This window comes from Pseudorca crassidens, chromosome X (genome assembly GCF_039906515.1).
Source record: "Pseudorca crassidens isolate mPseCra1 chromosome X, mPseCra1.hap1, whole genome shotgun sequence".
NCBI lineage: Eukaryota > Metazoa > Chordata > Mammalia > Artiodactyla > Delphinidae > Pseudorca > Pseudorca crassidens.
In genome coordinates, this window is record NC_090317.1 from 21,184,608 (window position 1) to 21,206,495 (window position 21,888).

General features: G+C 53.1%; 1 protein-coding gene across 7 annotated transcripts in view; it reads left to right on the plus strand.

Moving 5' to 3' along the window:
- Positions 1 to 21,888, plus strand: part of ELF4 (E74 like ETS transcription factor 4) — a 47,873-nt gene that overhangs the window by 17,912 nt on the left and 8,073 nt on the right. For all 7 annotated transcript variants that reach the window (XM_067723373.1, XM_067723374.1, XM_067723371.1 and 4 more), the window contains 3 exons: positions 15,701 to 15,975; positions 19,890 to 20,061; positions 20,476 to 20,568. In XM_067723373.1, the coding sequence (XP_067579474.1) occupies positions 15,904 to 15,975; positions 19,890 to 20,061; positions 20,476 to 20,568 (337 nt within the window). In that variant the 5' untranslated portion in view covers positions 15,701 to 15,903. The remainder of the gene's footprint in view (positions 1 to 15,700; positions 15,976 to 19,889; positions 20,062 to 20,475; positions 20,569 to 21,888) is intronic.

Sequence of the window (21,888 nt, forward strand, 5' to 3'; positions counted from 1 at the left end):
GCAGCATGCGGGATCTTAGTTGTGGCACGCTGGCTTCTCTGTAGCTGTGGCTCACGGGCTCCAGAGTACGTGGGCTCCATAGTTTGTGGCATACCGGCCCTCTAGTTGAGGCACGAGGGCTCAGTAGTTTCGGCACGTGGGCTTAGTTGTCCCGCGACATGGGGGATCGTAGTTCCCCGACCAGGAATCAAACCCACATCCCCTGCATTGGAAGGCGGATTCTTAACCACTGGACCACCAGGGGAGTCCCTCATTGATATTCTTCAGTAAAGAGTTTCTTAACTTTACTATGCGTTTGCAAAATAGAACTATTTATTATTTGCCCTTCGTTTATAACCCTTTTTTTTTTTTTTTTGATATGCGGGCCTCTCACTGCTGTGGCCTCTCCCGTTGCAGAGCACAGGCTCTGGACGCTCAGGCTCAGCGGCCACGGCTCATGGGCCCAGCCGCTCCATGGCATGTGGGATCTTCGCAGACCGGGGCACGAACCCGTGTCCCCTGCATCAGCAGGCGGACTCTCAACCACTGCGCCACCAGAGAAGCCCTATAACCTATTTTTGGTGCAGGGTTCCATCATTATCTGCTCCATACATCATTTTCTAGATGACAGTCATATCCCTTTTCAACCTTGTCTATCTAGCCAACAAAAGACCTCTTAAAAAAAAAAAAGTTATCCTCACACCGCATTCTCTTGAACCACTTTAGCTCTTATAACTGATCCAGCATCATGAAGTCTTTCCCAAGGGTCCAGTGATCAGAGCAGCACCCAATATTCACCAGGTAGAAACACTGTGGTTTTGTACAAAGAGAGAATGCTTTGATGATGACCTGATTGATCATCAACCGCCTTCTTGATGCTGTTTGGAATAAATGACTCTAGCTGGTAGGTGTTTTCCTTAGTAGAGGCCTGGAGCAAGAGAAGACTAGTAATGTTTGAGCCTGGAGACCTTTGCCCCCTAATTCTATCCCTATCCCCACCCCTAGACTGTAGCCCTCAGATCTATCAGGATTCGGGGTCTCTTTTCTAGAGATCTCACTTGGGCTGAGAATTTACACAGACTTAGTTCATGAATGCCCAGACCTGTGTTTGTTAGAGTCAGGAGAAGATTAAATAGACCTTGATCCCATGGATTTTACCACCTGATGGGGAAATAAGACATACACATGAAATAAAGAGCAATTCAAGATTGTGTGGGATTAAGAGATCTTGTGGTCAAATTTAAGGGCTATGGGAGTTTAGAAGGGGGCTCCTCCATTGGTGTGGACTCTCGTTATCAGGGCACAACCAGCTCCATGGATCTGGGGAACTTGGTTGGGACCTTGCTAGATGGGCACTATTTGATTAACCAAAACAGAGCAGCAAGGGCCTGGCAGGCCTGAGAAACTCCGTGAATGAGCCTGGAATGTTCCCTCAGGGGACCATGAGGAGACCACTGGGCTTGAAGCCCAGGCTTGAGTTGGGAAATCATGGGAAACGAGGCTGAGTAGGTAGGGTGGGGTCAGACTGTGAAAGACCTTTGGAAAGCAAGCAGATGAGTTTGGACTGTAAAGCTCTGCCGAGTACGGCTGGTGTGGCCACAGCCATAGATGTACATGTGTGCCCTGGAGTAGGGGCAGGCGCCAGCTCAGAGGCTAGGGGAGGAGCTAGGCAGAGGCAGGGCCATGACTGGAACTTACTCTTCCTCATGCCCAGTCAAGTGGGCTTTCTGCTGCACCAGGCCTGGCTAGCTTTTCAAAGACTTTCACATCCCCTCTATACAGCTTCCCAACAGAGACCACAGGCATGGGGAGTGGATGGGGAAGGCCGGCTCGCTCCAGGGCTAATGGTGTCAGCAAGAAACCCTCCCTTGCTCACTGGCACCCCTATTAACCCCGGAGCCACTCCTTAGGTTAAAGCAGGGTAGCTCCGGATGGCCTTTTAAAATGAAAATGTGCTGAGGAGAGAGGTGACACATTAACCCAGTATCACCCATTAACACATTAACACTAAATGGTTTATGATTTTTCTGAGTGGTGGGAAGTTATTTCTGGGGAGGTGGGGTGGCCTGCGGAGCCCTGACTGCTACTAGGGTCAGTAAGCTTGTGAGAAGCTCTGAGCAGCATGAAATCTCTGGCGGAGGGGGGCGGGGGAAGCCCGAGGCTGTGAGAGCCATGTGACATGGCATGCCTGTGGTTACATAGCCCATTAATGGCAAAATTGCCTGAGCAGAGTTTTTCCAAACTTTCCCACCCAAGCGCCCCAAACTATTGAATTGTATCTTAGAGACCTAGAAAGACACAGCTGTATAAAATTTCTTTGAAGTATGGCATTTTATCTGTAGTGTGATGCCGCGGTCTACTGCCTGAGCATATTTTAATTGATTTCTCAGTGAACAAAATGGAAGCCCCTGGAAGATGAGCAGGTTTGGACTGTGGCTTTGATTCCTGCTCTGGGGATTGGTCAGCTTTGGCAAGCAAGCCCTGTCCCTGTGGGACCTGTCTAGGAACAGGTCAGAACGTGAACTTTCGAGGTATTAGCCCAAAGTGCTGGAAGGGAAATCCATCACCTCCTGCAGGTTTATTTGCCCACTGTCCCCATTCCTGTCCCCTTCCTTAGTTCAAACTCATTTGATGGAAAAATCTAAGCTGTTGTGCTCTGAGGGGAAGTCATCGGACTTGCTCAGTGGTTGGCCCTGGCCTCATCGTAGCCTTTGGGTGGGTGACCAGATCCCAAGGTGAGATGGAGACAGCGTGGGACCCAGGAAGCTCTGAGGTCTGGGCTCTGAAGGCTGTGCCCACGGATTCCCCAGCCTTCCCTCCTCCACTACACTCAGTCTGCAGCCCCTCATTCCGCCCCACCTGTAGCGTGAGGTGTTTACAGTACTCTGCAGTTAAAAAAAAAAACAACCAACTGTCTGTACACTCAGAGCCTTCCAGCCTACTGCTGCGCCCCCAGCCCCCTGCTCACCTCTTTGTGGCTGAGAACAGAAGAGCCGTCGAGGCTCTCCAGGCCAAAGTTAGCCTCCTCAGCAGCCCGAGCGCCTCATTTCTGTCCCGAGAGCCTGCAGATAGAGACAGTGACAATGTAGAAAGAGGGCATACCCTCCCCCAGCTTGTACAAGGTGGACGACGCGCTATGAATATTCAGCTCTGACTCCGGCAGGCAGCAAGCTCTCATCCACAGCCCCTGCCTGCGAGGGGTGTAGGGGTGCCTGCCTGGAGTGACGAAACCACAGCAGGTAGGGCCCTGGGCAGGCTGGCTGTGCCGGGCGGGGCAGGGCAGCCGACTGGGTGAGGCCCAGATTCCCCAGGCTGATAAGGCAGCCTGTAAACACCCAGCAAGGGGAGGGGGCAGAGGGCAGGCAACCACATGGCAAGAGAAGGGGGAAACCGGAGCCCAGGCCTAGCTGCAGGAAGTGGGGCTTGATGTGGAAACATCCTGTCCAGTGGGGACTAGACTGGTGGCCATCAGCAGTCATTCCCTCCACCACGGAGGCAAGCTTAGCACGCGGTGGGGCTGCCTAGGGGCCAGGCCAAGAACCTGATTCCTGACATCTCCAAAGGACATGATCAATGGGTCTCTATTATGGGTTATTCTACCACCTAGCACTGCTGGTGGGCAGGGGCGGTGGGGGGGAGTGAAATCAGGACCAGCTACCCCCCCCCATAGAGAAACTCAGCAGTGGAATCCTCTGAAAGCATCTGACTCTCATGGGAAAGTCCTGGTCGTCACTCTGCATGAGGAACATCAGCTGGAACACCTAATTGTGTCCAGGCCCCCTGCAGCACTCCAAGAAGAGCCCTGTATCCAACATGCCAGTCTCTTCCATCCTGCAGGGCTTTATAATTAGAACTGCAGACGGTCAGAGCTGGTGGAGCCTTTTGCAAAGGATCACCAGACTCATCCACTTCACTTAACAGATGGGGCCGCTGGGTCTCAGAGATGGGCAGGGACTTGGCCACGCTCATGGAGACCTAAGTTGAAGCCCCAGCTCTAGAGCATTTTCTACTCCTACCCTGTTGCTCTAGATCCAGCCGCCAACCCTCATGCATAGGGCTGCCTTGCACACTCGCTGAACCTCAGCAGTTATGCTTGTTCAGGGTTATGGGGAGGCTGATGGGAGGAGAATCAGAATCAGAACTCCGAAGACCTGGAGTCTGGCCTGAGCTGTTCTATGAACTTGCGTGTGGCCTTGAGTGAGCCCTCTCTGGGCCACTTTTTTTTTTTAATAACAGCTTTATTAGATATAATTATAATTCAATACCATACAATTCACCCAATTAAAGTATATAATTCAATGCCTTTTTGTATACTCACAGAGTTGTATGTCCTTCACCACAACCCATTTTAGAATATTTTTATTGCCCCATAAAGAAACTCTATACCCATTAGCAGTCACTCCCCATTTTCCCCCAACCTCCGAGCCTCAATTTTGAAGAGACACTGGCTATAGGAGTGTTTTAAGGGGAAAAAAACCCAGCAATGTTGTTTAGGCAGATGGGCTAACCCAGCTTACTGGGAACTTAGATACAAATAGACCCTACCACAGAGAAGAATGGGGTGGGCCCAGCGATAGGCCCCTGGCCACAGACCTGGCACCTATGAGGTGTTCAGGGCTGACTTTCCATAAATATTTGAAAAAACATGTGAACCAACACCCTGAGATAAGAACCCAGACTTAAATTATGTGTAAGGCGAGAGCAAGTGTATATTTATGGGGCAGGGACCATGCCTAAGCCACTCCAGGTCTGAAGCCAGCAACACTCTGGAAGCAGTAGTCTCCTGAGGTACAGGAATAGAGTCAGCCTCCTTCATCAACAGAGCCGGAAGCCTTGTACTCCACAATACCTCTCCTCCACAGCTGGCCACAGGGGCTCAACTCGTCACCATTTTGCCCAGAAAGTTACGTTTCACCTATCAGGTGGAGCTTTGAGGCATCTGGGACACAGGCCTGGGAAGCTTTTGTTGAAGGACATCGTAGGGGCTCCGAGCCTTCAACGTTGGGTGTTGTGAGCAAGCTCGGAGCTAGGAATCTGAGCAGGTGGTCGCCAGCATGGAGCAGTGGGAAAAAGCACAGACTCTGAGGTCACACAGGCCTGGGTTTGAGTTCTGCCTCCATTCTTGACAGGCAGTGTGACCTTGGTCCTGTTACCTCATCTTTTCTAAGCCTCACTTCTCCTGCTTGTAAAATGGAACTATTAAAACAGGATTATTACCAAAAGAGATGTAACTGGAAACAAAGTTCAAAGAGCGTACTAGTTGGAAATAAACCTGGGTTCAAACCCGGGCTCTGCCACTGACTAGCTACTTTGCGATGCTGTAAGAATGAAAGGAGATAGCCCTACGGCAAGTGACTGGCGCGACACCAGCCCCGCGGCTTGTACCCAATAAATGTAAATCCGTGCCATCTTCCCTATGCTCCACCCTGTCACCCTGTAATTTTTACTGTTCGGTCCCCTTCCCCAGAAGCAGAGGAAACAGGCTGGCGTGATATCAGAGGGCACAAAAGAAAATCTTGCCCACTTTAAATGAGTACCCACGCCACTCTGCCCCTCCTGCAACATGCCCACGGTTGAGGCCACAGTGGCTACACCCGCCATCCCGGGTCCAACACTAGCTCAGATCAGTGCCAACCCCGCAAGCGCTTGCCCTGAGCTGGCACCGGTCTCAAATGCTTCCACCCGCTCCGCCCAGTCAGGTGTGCTTTCCAAACACATGCCACCAGCTTTGAGTTGGGCTTGTAACCAAACCCTGTCCCTGGGTTTGCACTGCAGATGTAGGGAGGGGCTGGCAGGAGCCCGGGTGCACATCCAGATGTTGTCTCTGAGGCTTCCTTGGCATCCTCCATATCAGCTGTGAAGCAGTATTTACTCCAACTTGCGGGGTGGAGCGGACACGCCCCTCAGGGGCGATGGGGCTCTATCGCAGGGGCGCTGGGTCTTTTTGGCTCTGGAGGCATGGAGGGAGGGGAGAGGGGGCGAAGCCAGACTGTTCTATTGACAGGAGGCCTGGCTGGTCAGGGCTCTTAGCCAAAAGCACAAGAAGATGACCTCTCAGAGCCGGGAGACCATCTTCCCATCCCTTTTCGTTGGCCCATTCAGACCATCATTTCTAGGGGTCCCCTTACCCTTAGCTTCGCTCACTGCTACTTGAACCTCATGGAACACTATTACCACAGGGGGCCAAGGTGGTTGTGTCTATCCACTATTAGGACCCCATCCCAGGCACCAAGGCTTCTAGAACCATCATCATGTACTTCTAACTTGTCTTCAGGGGGACTGACAACTGGGCAGAGGTGCAGAGCCTCAGGCTACTACTGCTCCTCTGACCTATTGCCTTGGGAAGGCCTGGCAGAGCTTCCGGTCACCTGCCCGGATCCCTCACGGGCTCACAGCCCCACTGCTAGGAGCCCCACCTTGCAAAGGCAACTGGGAGGTATTTACAAGTAGAAGTCACCACACCAAATCAGCAGCGGCTGTGGAACGTGATAGCTTCCTGTTCCATCACCCAGAAAATGCCACTACCCTTGACCCGCATGTAATAGAATACTTTGTTCTCCATTGTTGCCTCTGTCCATCGGCGCTAGGGACAAAATCATGCAAAGTTTTGACGTGCCATTGATTTCAGTGTCACCTGCTGCTCCGAATTAACCACCATGGTTGGCCTGGTTTCCCCAGGCTCTCTCGCTTCAACCCGTCTCTCCATCTGAAGCCACCCAGGGCTGGTCCTCAGCCCAGGCAGAACTGACCTCAGCATTTACAGCCCACTCTTTCACCCAGCAGGCTCACTGTGCTCTCCAAGGTGATCGCTAGGTGAGGTGATGAGCTCATGTGTACTCATCTGCTAACAGGAGAGGGTTTGTGGAGACAGTCCCATCTCCCTCCCAGGTCCCGGCTCCCCCAGCCCAAGCAGGCTGGCAGAGGAGCTGCTGGGGCGTCCCCTTGTGTAGACAGCTGTCTCCTCAGCCTTCCTGTGAGGGATCCTCCCCACTCACCCACAGGGCCCCTCCCCTCTCTGCACTCTCTGACCTGTGTGGGGCAGGGGCGGGGCTGGGAGGGCCCGCAGGCCCTGAAGGGGAAACTGCTGAAACCCCTGGGACAGGAAGTGGCAGAGAGGGGCTGTTTCCTCTGGCAGAGCAGGGGTGCGGGGAGGGCTGGCCCTATCTCCTGCTCCACTGCCTGTCTGCTGTGGGCCCTGCGAGGCCGAGGAGAGCCGAGAGCCCTTCTTTCCCTGCCTCCACCCCACCCCGCAAAATGGAGGCTCCTGGACCACCGGGTGAGGGGGGGCGGTGCTTCCTCAGAGGAGGCCATGTTCATTTTGCCGGAAGAGGAGTTCGGAGAGAAGGGCAGACAGGTCAGCAGAAGGGAAGGGTCGGGCGGGGCACGTGAGTATAAGTGAGGGGGCCCACAATGGTAGGGAAAGCCACAGCTGGGCAGGGGAACCTTCTGTAAGGTCTTGTTCTGAGAGAAAATGATCAGAATGGTGCCTGCTCAAAACTGTGAGTTGCAAATGCAGCAGATTGCTGAGTCTCTAAATTGTAGGGCTAGAAAGGGCCTGAGGCCATCCAGTCCAACCCCCCTCGCTGTGCAGCTGAGGAAACTGAGGCCAACAAAGCAAAAGTGACTTGCTCAAGGTCACACCGTGGGCAGAGCCAGGGCTAGAACTTTCTGATGAAAATTGGCAGTTTGTACTTGATGTTCCATGCCTCCCTCCAGGCACCTGTGAGTCTCCGTGACATTCTTCTACGAAAGGAGCTTGAATTTATTCACTCTGAAGGGGAGTGAAGCCTTTGGTCCAGGAGTCAGCAAACTTTTCCTGAAAGGACCACATAGTAAGTAGTTTAGCCTTTGCGGCCCATGTGAACTCTTGTCACAGCAACTCAACTTACGATGCAGAACCACCACAGACAATACGTAAACGAATGCATGTAGCTGCATTCCAATAAAACTTTCTTTGTGGACACTGAAATTTGGACTTCATGTAATTCTTCTGTGGCAGGAAATATTGTTCTTTTGATTTTTTTCCCCAATCCTTAAAAAAATACAAAAACCGTCCTTAGCTCACTGGCCACACAAGAAGACGGTGGGCTGGATTTGGCACATGGGCCATAGTTTGCAGACCCCCTGCTTTAATGTAAGTCAAGCTAAGGTGTTAAGAAGAGGAGAAGGAGGAGGAGATATATCAGGTGAGGAAGAAGCAGGTAAAGCTTTGTAAAGGAGGTGACATTTGCTTCAGATCTTGAACACCGTGTGGGAATTGGCGCTGCAGAAATTGGGGAAGGGCATATCAGGCCTAGGGGACAGTGTGAACAAAGACGCAGAGGTGGGGAAGTCATTGCGAATGTTAAATGTGTTCTGCACATGTGTGGCCTCATTGTTATTTGTCAGCCCTGGGTCTTTGGCTGCTGTCTGTTATCACCAAAGGAAAGGGTTGGCTTTTTTGAGGATGCCGGAGAGACAATGAGGAGGGGAGAAAGAAAGGTCACCTGGGAGTCACGGCAACTAGCTGTGTGACCTTGAGCAAGTCACTTCTCTTTCCTCGAGAACTCGGTGTCTGCAGTTGGATGACAGGAAGGATGGATGCCATGATCTTTCAGGTCCCTTTTAACTTTGACATCCTGAGACTGAGTCAAGGAGAGGCTTTCAGCCATGTGGGGGAGGGGGAGGGAGGAGCCCCCGCGAGCTCCCGGTTACATCGGGGCTGAAGGTGCCCTCCCTGTCTGCCCAGCCCAGCCTGTAGGCTCTTTCCACCTCATGCTTTCTCGAGCCCGCCTCTCTGTGCAGGGGACGCTGGACTGCCCCTTGCTTTTCCTTGCCTGGAAAGTAGCCAGTAGGGGAAGGGGGCGTTTGGAAGGGGCACCAAGAGCCAAGCAGGTCTCAAACCCCGCGCCACCCCTCCCACCTGGGGGAGCCCCAGATCCCAGCAGGGAGCCTCTGCATTCGTTTCTAGGACACATGCTGGCAGGGGCCTAGACAAAGAACACTGTCCCTTCAATAAAAGTTATCTGACTTAATATCCTTTTGGTGCCCAGCCACAGATTGCCCCAGCTTCTAAAAAACCCACTAATAAATTTAATTAGTCTCTGGTCAGTGTGTCTGTCCCCCGCCCATCCCCCCCCACCCCCCGTGGAAGCAGGCAGGCCTTACTGGGGGCAGGGGTGGGGGTGGAGTGTGTGCCATTTGAAGCATTTTCATTCAGCACATGCAGCTTTCTGCTACAGTGTCCAGAATGCCAGCCTCGCCAGGCCAGGCCTGCTCCTCTGGCCACTGAAGGCCTGTCGAGGCCCCACCCGCCAGGGTGTGTGTGTGCGTGTGCGTGTTCGTGTGTGTGTGTGTGTGTGTGTGTGTTTAGCAAAATGACTGTCTGGGCCCTCTTTTTTCCACCATTAATCCTGGATTTTTCAAGATAATCCCAACTTCAAAATGTCCAAACTGAGCTCATGTTCTTGCCATATTTCCTGCCCCAGTCACTCTATCTTTTACAATTCTCACAGCAAGAACAGGTTGCAATCTTGAGGTCTCTGCAATTACTGTATGGCCCTGTACTCTGTCATTTTATTCCTTCAGGGTGGCCCTGGGATTCACCTCCTTGGCTCCAGGTGCCCCACCTGGTCCCCTTCCATCTCCTCCACTCATGCACTCAGAACAAACTGATCTTCCTTGGGAACTGCTTGCTTTATGCCCCTCCCTTGCTCAAGAATCAACAGTAACTCCCAGTTGCCTTCCAGATCAAGTTCAAATTCCACCACCTGGTGAATCGAGGCCTATGCACTTATCCCCCTGATTTCCCTGCCCCCCCAGCCAGTCCCACCTCCTCCCCATAGTCAAACTGGTTTCCGCTCTCCACCATGTTTGATGATTGTTGGTTATGTCCCCCCCTCAGCCTCCATTTCATCCCACCACTCCATTTCCCTTTCTTCCTGTCCATCTAGGTAGAGATATCCTGAATGCTTAATGCATGACCTCAGCCAAAGAGACACGGATCTGACCAGGAAATCTAAAAACACACTTAGGGGGTAACACAGGGCTCTCACCTACATTGACCTGCTGGCCTTCCACAACAATCCCGTGAGCTAGGGAGGATGGCCTCGTTTCCCGGAGGAAGAGGGTGACCTGCCTAAGCCCCAAGGCAAAGCTGGGTCCTCTCGCTGGGAAGCCCGTGCCCTTACAGTCTGCAGGGACTTCTGGGGTCTTCTAGGCTGTGGCTGGCAGCGCACCCCGCTGGGGTTCAGTAGCTGGCCTGGATTTGGCTTTGCCCGCTTTCCCGCAGCATGTTCTCCCCATCACTGACTTGTTCTTCGCTTCCCAGGAGCGCTTGGTGCCCCTCTGCCTCCTGCTGGTCCCTGGAGCTCCGGAGATGAGGGTGTGGTGGCTGCAGGCACCTCCAGGGAGCGCTCTTTTGGCTTTCTCAGGCCAGGCCCCTGGGAGTCAGGACAGCTGGGGAAATAGGTTCCCTTTGTCATAGCCCTCCCCCCATCCCACTGGGGCTTCTTCAGTGCTCTTGCCACATAACCACAACCCAGAGGGCTAGGGCTGGTTGGAGGTGGTGAGGACAGGGGACTGGGAGCACTCCTTCAACCACAGCAGCCTGTCCCTCCCTACAGGGCCCCCATCCCAGGAGAGGAGCCAGCCCCTTCCAAGCCAACAACTGGAAGCCTGCAGCCCACCCTATCTATGTTCTAGAGCCATGGGGGGCATCCAGGAGCTTAATGGGATCCCCAGCCCCCTTGCTCTCTGGGAGGTCACCTGGAACTCATCATCTGAATGAGTGTGTTTTAATTTTCAAAGCACTTTCCCACCACCATCTTCATTCACCCGAGACTCCCTGGTGAGCAGCTGCTAGGCCTGGATTCCCCTCAGCCCTCACCCATCTTAAGGATGACAGAGACCACAGCCCAGAAAGATGGCTGACTTTTCCGGGGTCACACCTCTTGTTGGGTCTCCTGGAGAAAGAGGAGCAGACGTCTCTGTGCCTGCGACCTGCAGCCCTGACCCCTCCTCCAGTGCGCCAGCTCTGGCAGGAAAGTAGGGGCAGGCCTAGAGCTGAGAAAGGGCAGGGGCAGTTGGAGAGGAGCTCTGGGCCTGCCTTACCATCAGAGCTGTGACAAACCATACACGGGAATCAGGCAGTGACCGAGGGCCAAGGAAGGAAACTGGGTTTCTTGTAAATAAGCGCAGAGAAACCCCAACCAACAGAGCTTGCAAAACCTTTATTTTTTTCCCTCCCTCTTCCTGATTTCATCTCAAATGGAGGGAGTGGTAAGAAGGCAGGAATAGAGGAGAAGAAGCTGACAAAATAGCTGTGGCCGGGGCCCCTTCGCTGGGCATCTGTTCGAGGAGGGGGGTCTAGCTGGCTGCTTGGAGTCCAGCTCTAGTTGGACCAAGGTTGTGCAGGAGTCCCACACTTGGCTTACTTCTGCTACGTCCATGGCTACAGACTGGACCCCCGAGTCTGGCCCTCTGCCTCTTAAATACACGCCATTGGTCATGTGGTGCAGTGTGCAAACGTGCAGCGTGATGACTATTGGAGGAGGGGCTGTTTTTAAGTAGAGGGTACAGCTGTTCCTGGGGTAGTTTCCATTTTGTTTGTGGTTGTGGGGGCGGGGTGTTGAGGGAGTGGGAAATGGCATGAAGGAAATTGTCACTTCCTTTCCAGAGAATTCCAGAAAGGTTTCAGGGAGGACGGGGTATTTCAGGAGTGAGAGCTGGCTGCGAGAGGGCGAGGAACTGGAGAACTCTGCTCTGTGGGCCCAGCTGACCATCTGGCCCCCATGTTTGCCGGCGTGTGTGAAAATGCCACGGGTGTTATTAGTGATTCTGTGAGAGCCATTGGCTCAGCCGAACGGGTGTAGATTTAAACTTGCTCCATGGAGACTGTGGACGTGGCTTTCACATAGGGGCTGTTTCCTGTAGGGGAGGCCCAGATGGGTGGGTGCTGGACACCGCTTGACATGTTCCAGTGACAGCCCCAGAAAGGGTCTGTACGTCTGAAGGGGGCCCAGCTGTGATGACGCAGGAACAGCCCAAACCACTTCTGTTTTGCTATTTTGGTTTTGAAATGCAATCACAACCACAGAGAACCAGAGGTGTGTGTTTGCAGGCGGGGGGTGTGGGCACCCTCGCTTTCTTGCTCCCTCCTGTGGCGTGCGTGTGCACACACACAGGCCGGGGGCCATATGCTCTCACAAAGGCTTTGCTTTCAGCCCAAGTAGGACAGGCCATGGGAGCCAGGGATACTGCAGTGGCCTCAAAGGGAGTGGAGCTCTTGCCACCCTGGGAGTGGACTTTGACTGGAGCCAGCTGTGAGCTTTGCAATGATGGGGCGGGGTGGGAGGAACTCAGCACCGGTTACTAAGGGTAACCAGGTGCCCGATTCCTTGAGCCAAGTGTCCTTGTGGACCTTCCTAGCCCCCCACTCACCCATGAGGCGGTGTCCAGGGCTCTAGGCCAGTGAATGTGTGTCCCAGGGCGTCTGTAAGGACGCCAGGGAGGGGAGCCCCTGTGCGGGCCTCCCCGGCCTCCAGCAGGGCGGGCCTTCTTGTGCTGGTGGCTTCTTTGGTTTCAGGTTCCTGGGAGAGGGAGGTTATTTTGAGGGACTTGGGGGAGAGTGAGTGAACATGCAAATGCGCCTCTCCCCACCTCTCACTTTCAAATCCTCAAACATCTGAAGGGGGAAGGGTGAAACCTTCTGGACTGGAAGGTTCCATGGGGGTGAGGGGAGACTTTTCTTAGCTTCCCACCCCCACCCCACACACCTCTTCACCTTAACTTCAGGCTAGAGCTCTCGGGCAGAACAAGAGACCAGGATCAGCCTTGGGTGCTGGCTGCAGCCCCACAGTAGCCACAATTCTGGGCCGTTGGGACCTGCACCAACCAAGTCCTGAATTTGGATATTTAGACACGCTGATACCTAAAGACGGCAATTGGATTTGTCTCTATCTTGTATTTCAAACCTCTCCTTTTTGCCTTGATGGCCAAGGGTTCCCTCCAATCCAGTGGGAGCTGCCTTCCCTCTCCCACCACCCCCCTAGGAGAGCGGGCCTGGTGGGGGCTCACCCCAAGGACCCATGGGCCACGTACACATTCTGCTACTGGCATTCTTCTCCTGGGAAGCAAGAGGACTTTGAGTTTTCCGTGTGTGGGGCCAGGTGGCCGTGGCGGCCCTCTCGCCAGCAGAACCCTGGGCCCCGCCCCGGCCCACTCCACCACAGCCAGCTTCTGCCAGCCGGCATCAGCTTGGTGTGCAGCCAGTATTAGCTCGGGCTTGTCATTCTCACAAAGGCAGGCCTGGCGGAGGAGGAACCGACGACTGAGCTTGTGGCTGTGCTGGCCCAGACAGGACCAGAGCCCTTTGACACACAGAGGCTCTCACGCACATATCCCCACACCCTGCACATATGTATATCTACAGTGTGTTTGCATACCCACAGCAAACCCCCTCCCGAGCTCCCCCATTGTAAATTACAGTGCAGAAATACACAGATGTAACACACACAGAGCGCACACGTTTCTCTCTCCCCTGTAAGCTAGAGCACGTGACACCCACCCCACACCCAGTGTATGCATGGGTATACTTATTGCCCAGAAAACACACCTCACTGGTACTAGCTGACCAGTACCATTCATTCATGTGTTCGTTCCACAAACATACATTGAGCGCCTGCTACATGCCCAGCACCGTGCAAGGTGCTAAAGTTTCATCCATGCCCTCAGTGAAGCCACGTTCTAATGGGGGAGGTAAGGGAGGTGCACAGAACTGTGAAGAGAAGCCAAACTGATGAGCAAACCTGGAGGGAAAGGCCATGGCGGAATGACCTCGGAGGAGAGAGGGGCAGACACAGGAGTTTCATGTTTAGACAAAGTGGGATTAGGTGAAAGTGATCGCCTTTCATTTGATTAGTATGAGAATGCTTCCTGGGGGCAGACGGCTGGCCTGTGGGAGGGCGGGAGCTGCGGAATGCGGGCCTTGGGGCACTTTGGCTGGGGGAGACAGACCTTCCAAGCATAAATGGCCCTGGGAGGCTTCTCCAGGAGGCCACAGGCTCCCGGGTCACGTGCAGGTGGGGGGGGGGGCGGGGTGGTGGTGGTGGTGGAAAGCCGTGCTAGCAGGGCTCAGCCTCTCATTCACCCAAAGGGAAACTAATAAGACCTGCCACGTTGACTTGAGAGACTTCTCAAAGTTTTTGCTTGGGGGTGGGTGGAAAGGTGTGGGGGGGGGGGGCGGAGCCAGCCCTGTGGGCTAACGGAAAGGAAGTGGGAGAGGCCTGGGTGTCTCCTGTGGGGGAGAGTGCTCATCAGGGAGGTCACCCGTGATATCCCCCTCCCTTTCCTCCCCTTTGTCCCTCTCTGAAGTTCCTCCTTTCTTTACGGGCCAGGAGAAGGTTTTGCCACCCTGACACAGCCAAAGGAGTGTCGAGGAGCTGGGGGTCAAGTGTGTCGCTCCTCCTATGGTGCGTGGAGCCAGTTCTTCAGACGCTTATGGTTGAACCAGGCTGTTCGTAGACCTGCCACACCTACACACACGCGGGTACCACGCAGAGCAGAACCCTCGGGGCCAAAGCCGTGCTACCTGAGTGTTGGGGCTGGAGATGCTGACCGCGCTGGAGGGAGGGGCGTGGGAGGGGAGGGAGGGGCGTGGGAGGGGAGGGAGGGGCGTGGGAGGGGAGGGAGGGGCGTGGGAGGGGAGCCAGGGCTCTGGGAGGCAGGCCTGGGTGCTGCGCAGACGCCTCGAGAAGGGCAGCGAGCACAGGAAACAATCAGAGGCCCGGGTGCCATGTGAGCACCCGAGGTACAGACTGTGAGTGCCACAGAGGACAGACGTGTGGACTGCAGCAGACAGATCTCCTGGAAGAGGGGGGCCCTGAGCTGGCCCTGGACGATGGGGAAGGTCCCCTGCGCCCTTCCCCCAGCTGCGGCTCTCCTCGCCGGTTCCCAGGGTGACAGTTCAGTATTGAAACTGAAAGCAAAGCTAAACCAAGAGCGCAAGCCACATATGGCACAGAGGCCATCATCTCTGGCGGGCGGCGGCGGTGGCTGGGTGGTGACGAGAGCACAGGACATGCGGCCCACCTGTCCCTCTGTCTCCAGGCTCTCTGGAGGCGTGGTTGAGTCTGAGAGTCCCATCCCCTCAAGCAGGGTCAGGCTGTCACTGGCCCTGACAACACAACCCCTACAGTGAGACATGACTTCCACTGTGGACTCTGCCCTTCAGAACTCAGTGGCCTCTACTCCCAAGGCAAACCAAGCCAGGCAGAGCCTAGAAGACCATCCTGTGCGCCCAAATGTCCCCACCCCAAGTCTCGCACGCAGATTCTTTCCCCAGCCAAGGGTACTGTAGGGATTCTTCATGCTCCATCCGTGAGGCCAGATGGGCTGCCCCTGGCTTCCCCTGTGGCCGCATCCTGGGGATTAATCTTCAGAGTGGAGAGAGCCCGAACTCCCGCTATCTCTCACCTTCTCCAGAGGGCGTGGGAAGGGAGGGAGGCCAGCTCAGGTGCAGATGCTGGTGACCCAGACTGGCATCGAGGCTCAGCCTCTTCCCTCTCAAGGCGACTCAATTTTCTGTTCTTCCTTCTTTCCTTACCTGCCTCCTTTTCTTTTCCCTTCCCCTTCTGCTCCCACTGTCCTCCACTTTTGGCTATCCCTCTTCTGGCAGTCTGTCCTAGGAACAGAGCTCAAGGAAGGTGACTTACTCACTGCCCCGTCTCTCCCTTCTCTGTAGGTCGCTCCTGCGCTTGGCCCAGCTCAGCATGCAGCCTTGAACCTGGCTTAGGCCACCACCTACTCCAGCTCTCTACAACCCCTATTTTACCGTGGCTCGTGGTGTGGGCTCTAGGCTCCAAGGTACAGCATCTCTTCATTTAGGAAACCCCACGCCTCCAGAGGGCCCTGCGGATCCTGCAGTCAGCTCTCTGAGAAGACAGCATGGCTATTACTCTGCAGCCCAGTGACCTGATCTTTGAGTTTGCAAGCAACGGAATGGATGACATCCACCAGGTATGGCCCCAGAGAACAGAACCTGGTCAGCCAGCGCAGACAATCAGATAGACACAGAGAGGCAGGCAGACAGCCAGTGAGCTGGCCGACCAGCCAGCTAGCCAGAAAGCAAATATTGTTGTTGTTGTTGTTTTAATGTATATTTTATTTATTCATTTATGTATGTTTATTTTTGGCTGCGTCGGGTCTTAGTTGCGGCACACGGGATATTCGTTGCGGCATGCAGGATCTTTTTTTGTGGTGCGCGGGTTCTTCGTTGCAGCGCTTGGACTTCTCTCTAGTTGTGGCATGCGGGTTTTCTCTTTCTAGATGAGGCATGCGGGCTCAGTAGTTGTGGCACGCGGTCTTAGTTGCCCCGCAGCACGTGGGATCTTAGTTCCCTGACCAGGGATCAAACCGGCATCCCCTGCATTGGAAGGCAGATTCTTTACAACTGGACCACCAGGAGAGTCCCAGTCAGCAAATATTGATCAAGCACCTACTAGGTTTAGGACATAGGGGCTGCTTGCCAGCCAGACTGTGCACCAACGCGCCCCATGCGGCCAGGCAGTAGTCATCGCGTGGTCGTTTAGTGAGCTGGTTTTGCCCACGTGCAGTTACAGGGCACGTAAAGTTCCCAGGCCAGCCAAGCAGCTGCTAAGTACACTAGCTGAGCTGTCAGTCAGCAACGGGCTGAATGCACACGTGTACACTGACCTCCATGTGCATTTTTGGCCACTTTGCTTCACCTCCAGTGTCACAGTGAGAAAGGTGCTGGGACAACCACATAGCGGGACTGAGAACTGCCAGCTGGCACCGCAGGGTACAGTCCAACCCCCAGCACCTTCAGACTCATGTCTCTAGCCGGTGGATGAGCCCTTCCATAACCGTCTTTTCAGCCTCGATCTAAGGATTCAGGATAAACTGGAGATAGGTTCCTCTGGTGGGAGGAAATTGGAAAACAGGACAGGATTCTGGCACTCAGGCCCCCACTGCTCCATACCTTGCCTGGCACTAGGGTACTTATATGTACCCGTTGGATGGTGTCCTGGCACACTCATCCCTACCCTCCACTACCCTCCTTCCACACACTGGAGAAGAAGAGGCAGCCAGGTCCGGCAGAAGGAATGGAAGATTAGAAGTCCAAAGCCCTGGGTTCTGATCCCAGTGTGGCCACAGTGTCACCTGGGCAAGTCCTGTCCGCGACCCTATCTGGCTGCCATCTCCCCATCTTCACCAAGAGGAGGTCCAGCTGGATTATCTCCAAGGGCACCCCAGCCTAATTCTGATGCTGTCTATCCCAGATCCCTGTGAGGATGGGAAACTTTGTCCAATCTCTAGTGACCTACCAAAGGCTGCCCCCTAGTGGGCTTGGAGTACATGGTACTTTCTGTCCAGCTAGGTCTTAACCTAAAGTTGCTCAGTTTTATCCAGCATCTCTGGCGTGCCTAACCTCCTGGACGAAGGGAAGAAAAATCTAACTCTACCTGGGTTCTCAACTCCGCTAGTCACTTTTTAACTTGTTTCTAGTCCACTCAGCAATTATTTCTGTTCTTCATAAAGGCTGCTCTTCACCGAAGCTGTTCTTCCCTCCCGACCCCACGCCTGCCCCTCCACCCTCAGCAGACAGCCTCTCCTCCAATCCACAGAGAAGCTCAAACCCGGGGACGCCCTCACTTTCCCTCCCTTCTCCCTCTTAGCAATAACATCACCTGTTCCTATTTCCTTTCCTCCGGCCTGGGACAAAGAAGTGACCCTCTTCCTTCCAAGGGTAACACCTACCCCAGTGCTTAATCTCTTCTCTCCTGCCGCCTTCAAGACCTCACACCATCCATCACCTCCTCTCTCTCGTACCTTTCAGACCTCCCACACCTGTCTCCTCAACCTAGAACATTTTCATGTCTCCCCAACCCTAAAAGAAACCCTTTCCTCCCTTCTGCCCACCTCCTCCAACATACCACCTTCTTAGGTCTGTTCTTCTCCCCAGTGTAGCCTCCACCCTCTGGGTTTACTTTTTCACCTCCCTTCTCTCACTCTTTTTAGGAAACAATTTTTGTTGCAAAATATACTGTGAATACAAAAGAGGTAACGTATAATGGAAAAGAATCTGAAAAAGGACATATATAGGTGTGTGTATATGTGTGTGTATGTATGTATAACTGCATCACTTGGCTGTACACTTGAAACTAACACAACATTGTAAATTAACTATACTTCAATTTAAAAAATGAATACAAAAGAGTGCATAAATTATATATATATATATATATTTAAAGAATAACTATAAAGTGAACACGCATTAAGTCACCACCCAGGTTAAGAAATAAAACGTTACTTGTCTCCTAGAAGCCCCTGATGCCTAAAGCACCTAATGAGAACCTACTGTATGCCAGACCCTGTTCTAAGCGCTTTATCTACATTGATCTGTTTAAAAAACCCTATGGGGTCAATAATATGACCGCCCCAGTTTTATAAAGGAGGAAACCGATGCACAGAAAGGTTAGGTAACTTGCGCAAGATCACACTGCTCGTAAATAGCAGAGTTTGGTTTCAAACCCAGGTAGTCTGGCTCTAGATCAGCACAGTCCAATAGAATTTTCTGAGATGCTAGAAATGCTCTAGATTTGCGCTGTCCAATGTGGGGCCATGTGGCTATGGAGCACTTGAACTATGGCTGGTGCAACTGAAATTTTAATCTTGAAAAAAGGTACACAGTCACCGGTGGCTAGTGGCTACGGTACTGGACCGGTAGCTCTAGACTCTGTGGCCTTAATCACTACGCCCACCTGCCTGCCTCCCTCTGTCCGTCCTCCCTGAGATCTGTTGTAATGTGTTTTGAGACCCCAGCACTCCCCTGAAACTGCTCTAGCCAGGTGACTGCCCAGCGGCCAAACCCAAAGCCAGTTTCATCGCTTTTATTCTTCTGGATCCTTCAGGAACATTAGGCAGAACTGAGCATTCTCGTTCTTTTTTTCATGAAGAAAGAATTAACAGACTCATGAAAGAAAATTTGGAAAATACAGACAAGTAGAAAAGAAAAAAATCACCCAAAGTCTCACAACCAAAATATATAATTATTATGAACATCCTGGTATATTTCTTTCTATTCGTCATTTTTAAAAAACAGTTGTGATCGCACTCATTTTTTCAATTTAGCTTTGTTTGATTTTAGAACAACTATGTCCTCTGGGGGTCAAATTCTCATCCCAATAATTTTCTCCACTCCCAGGGATGAGCTCTTGGATACATATTTTTGACTCCCTGAGGTGTCTCCATTTTAAGTATCTCAGTGGTGCCTCCAACTCACCATATTCAGACACTTTCTCCCTTATCTTTCTCCAAAAACCTACTCCTCGTCATTCTGGGTTCCCCCTTAACAAGAACAGTATCCCCATGCACCCACTGAATCAAGCTGGAAATCAGAACCCTCTCCCCCATCCAGGCAGGGACTAGGCCCTTACCTTCCTACCTCTATAATGCCTCTGTTCTTCTGTCTTCATTCCTACTCTCATCACCACAGACTGAGCCCTAAGATGTTCACAATCTGAGCCCCTAACCCTGGTACCCAACCCTGAGCATAGGCTGAGTCCCTCGCCCTTTTTGCCATTGACGAATCCTTTCCCACTGGCTTCAGAATGAGCTTTATCCTTCTCATAGACTGAGCACTAACCCTGTTCACCGATTAACCCATAACTACGACCAGTTAGAACTGTCTGCCCCTGGTTGAGTGCAGCTGGTACAGAGTTAACCCATCTCTATTCATTAAGAACCCACTCAAAGCATCACCTAGTGAGGTTGGACCCAGAGCAATGTCATGCCCTACAAAGGACAGCCCCTGAGGGATCCAAGAATTAGGAATTGCAAGAAGGGTCAGTACGGAGGGCTTCCTGGGAGAGGCGGGTGAGCCCTGAACCAGATCCCTCTCTTTTCCATAGCTGGAAGACCCTTCAGTGTTCCCAGCTGTGATCGTGGAGCAGGTCCCCTACCCCGAATTACTGCATCTGTACTCAGGCCTGGAGCTGGACGACGTTCACAATGGCATCATAACAGACGGGACCTTGTGCATGACTCAGGATCAGATCCTGGAGGGTAGTTTTTTGCTAGCAGGTCTGTTTCCTTCCTGGGCAGAGAAGGTGTGGAGGAAAAAAGGGTTCTGTCTTCAGGGAACAGTAGTCCACAATGGCTTCTAGTGACCCCACGCAGCCAAGGTCAAGGCCCCCAACAGTTGCAAGTTAGATGGGGTGATTAGGATAAGCAGGAGGTAGTACCACTTCAGAGAGGAGGAAACCACCTAAATGGATTCATAATCTCCTGAGATGGAGCGGGACAGTGAGGGGAGACCAGCTGGGATGGGTGTAGAGAAAGGTGGAGAATCAGGGTGGGAGGCGCGCTGGTCCCCTCCCGGCTGCCCCCGGGCTCCTTAGCTCCATTCTCTGAGCTGGCCCTGGTTGTAGCTGCATCCACTGCCCTATGCCCTGAGGGAACTTTTCTTCTCCCCCACATCATGGAACCCGGCACCAGATGACAATGAAGCAACCTCGCAAACCATGTCAACCACTGAAGTCTTGCTGAACGTCGAGTCTCCCAATGACATCCTGGATGAGAAGCAGATCTGTAAGTTTGAACCCTAGCGCCTTAAGTTGAAGCAACACAAAATTCCCTTAAAAATATCACATCCGTGTATTAGATTCTCAGGGACATGTGCGCGCACCCACACCCACCCATATACACGTGCACGTGCTCTTTGGCTGTGACTGGAATGGGAAGGGCAGGACGGCACTGGAGACAAGCAAAGATGGCCAGGGTGACTGTTTGGGTTTTTTTTTTTTCTAGTTTTTCAATTATGGTAAAATACACATAACATAGCATGGACCACCTGAACCATTTTTCAGTGTGCAGGTCCGTGGTATTAAGTACATTTGTTATGTTGTGCAGCCGCCACCTTGTAAAACTGAAAGTCTGTCCCCATGAAACACTAACTCCCCATTTCCCCTTCCCCTCAGCCCCTGGCCACCACCATTCTACTTTCTGTGTCAATGAATTCGACTCCTCTAGGGACCTCAGATAAGTAGAAGCTTACAGTACTTGTTTTGGAGGGACTGGCTCATTTCACTTACGTAATGTCCTCAAGGTCCGTCCATGTATAGCATGTGTCAGAATTTCCTTCCTTTTTAAGGCTGAATACTATTGGTTAGGGTAACTTCAGGCCCCTCTGCTGTCTTGCTGAGCTCCCAGGAAGACCGTGCAGGGTGTGGCCTCCTCATCCCTTCACTGTTCTGGGAGGTTGGCCCCTACCTCCTCCGATGGCCCCCGAGGCAGGCTTCTCCCTCAGCACCCCCCACGCACTTGCCGTGACTCCACAGGAGGATTCCTGGCCCCAACTGCCCCTTCCCAAGGAAGCACTGGGATACAGTGGGGGAAAGGAAGCCCTGAAGCTGCAAATTCTGAATCCTAGCATTCCTAATCCCGACTCTGTCACTAATATTCATTCAGGATGCAACAAATATTTTCTGAGTGCCTGCATGTACCAGGCATGTGTGACCAGCTTGCTGTGTGACCTTGGGCACATGCTCTGCCATCTCTGGGTCTCAGTTTCCTCACCAGAAAAGCAGAGGAATTGGGCTAAATGATGTCTAAGGCTCCTTCCGGTTGTGAAATGAGTAGATGACTAAATCAAGGTGGCCCTTTTCCTTGGGTGTCACCTGGAACTTCCCCACCACCAGCAGTGCGCTATAAACGTGGCCGCCGTGATTGGGGCCAGCTCGTGCCCACAGCTCTGCAGATGTTTCCTCTCCTAGTGTTGTGAGACACGGGAGGCGTTTTCAGGTGTATCCTGTGTCTGGGGCCGTGGGGAATGGCGCCTCGCCCCGCCCCGCCAGGAGCCCACTGTTCTCTTGAGCACTGGGAGACCATGCCCTGGGCCGCACCCACCTC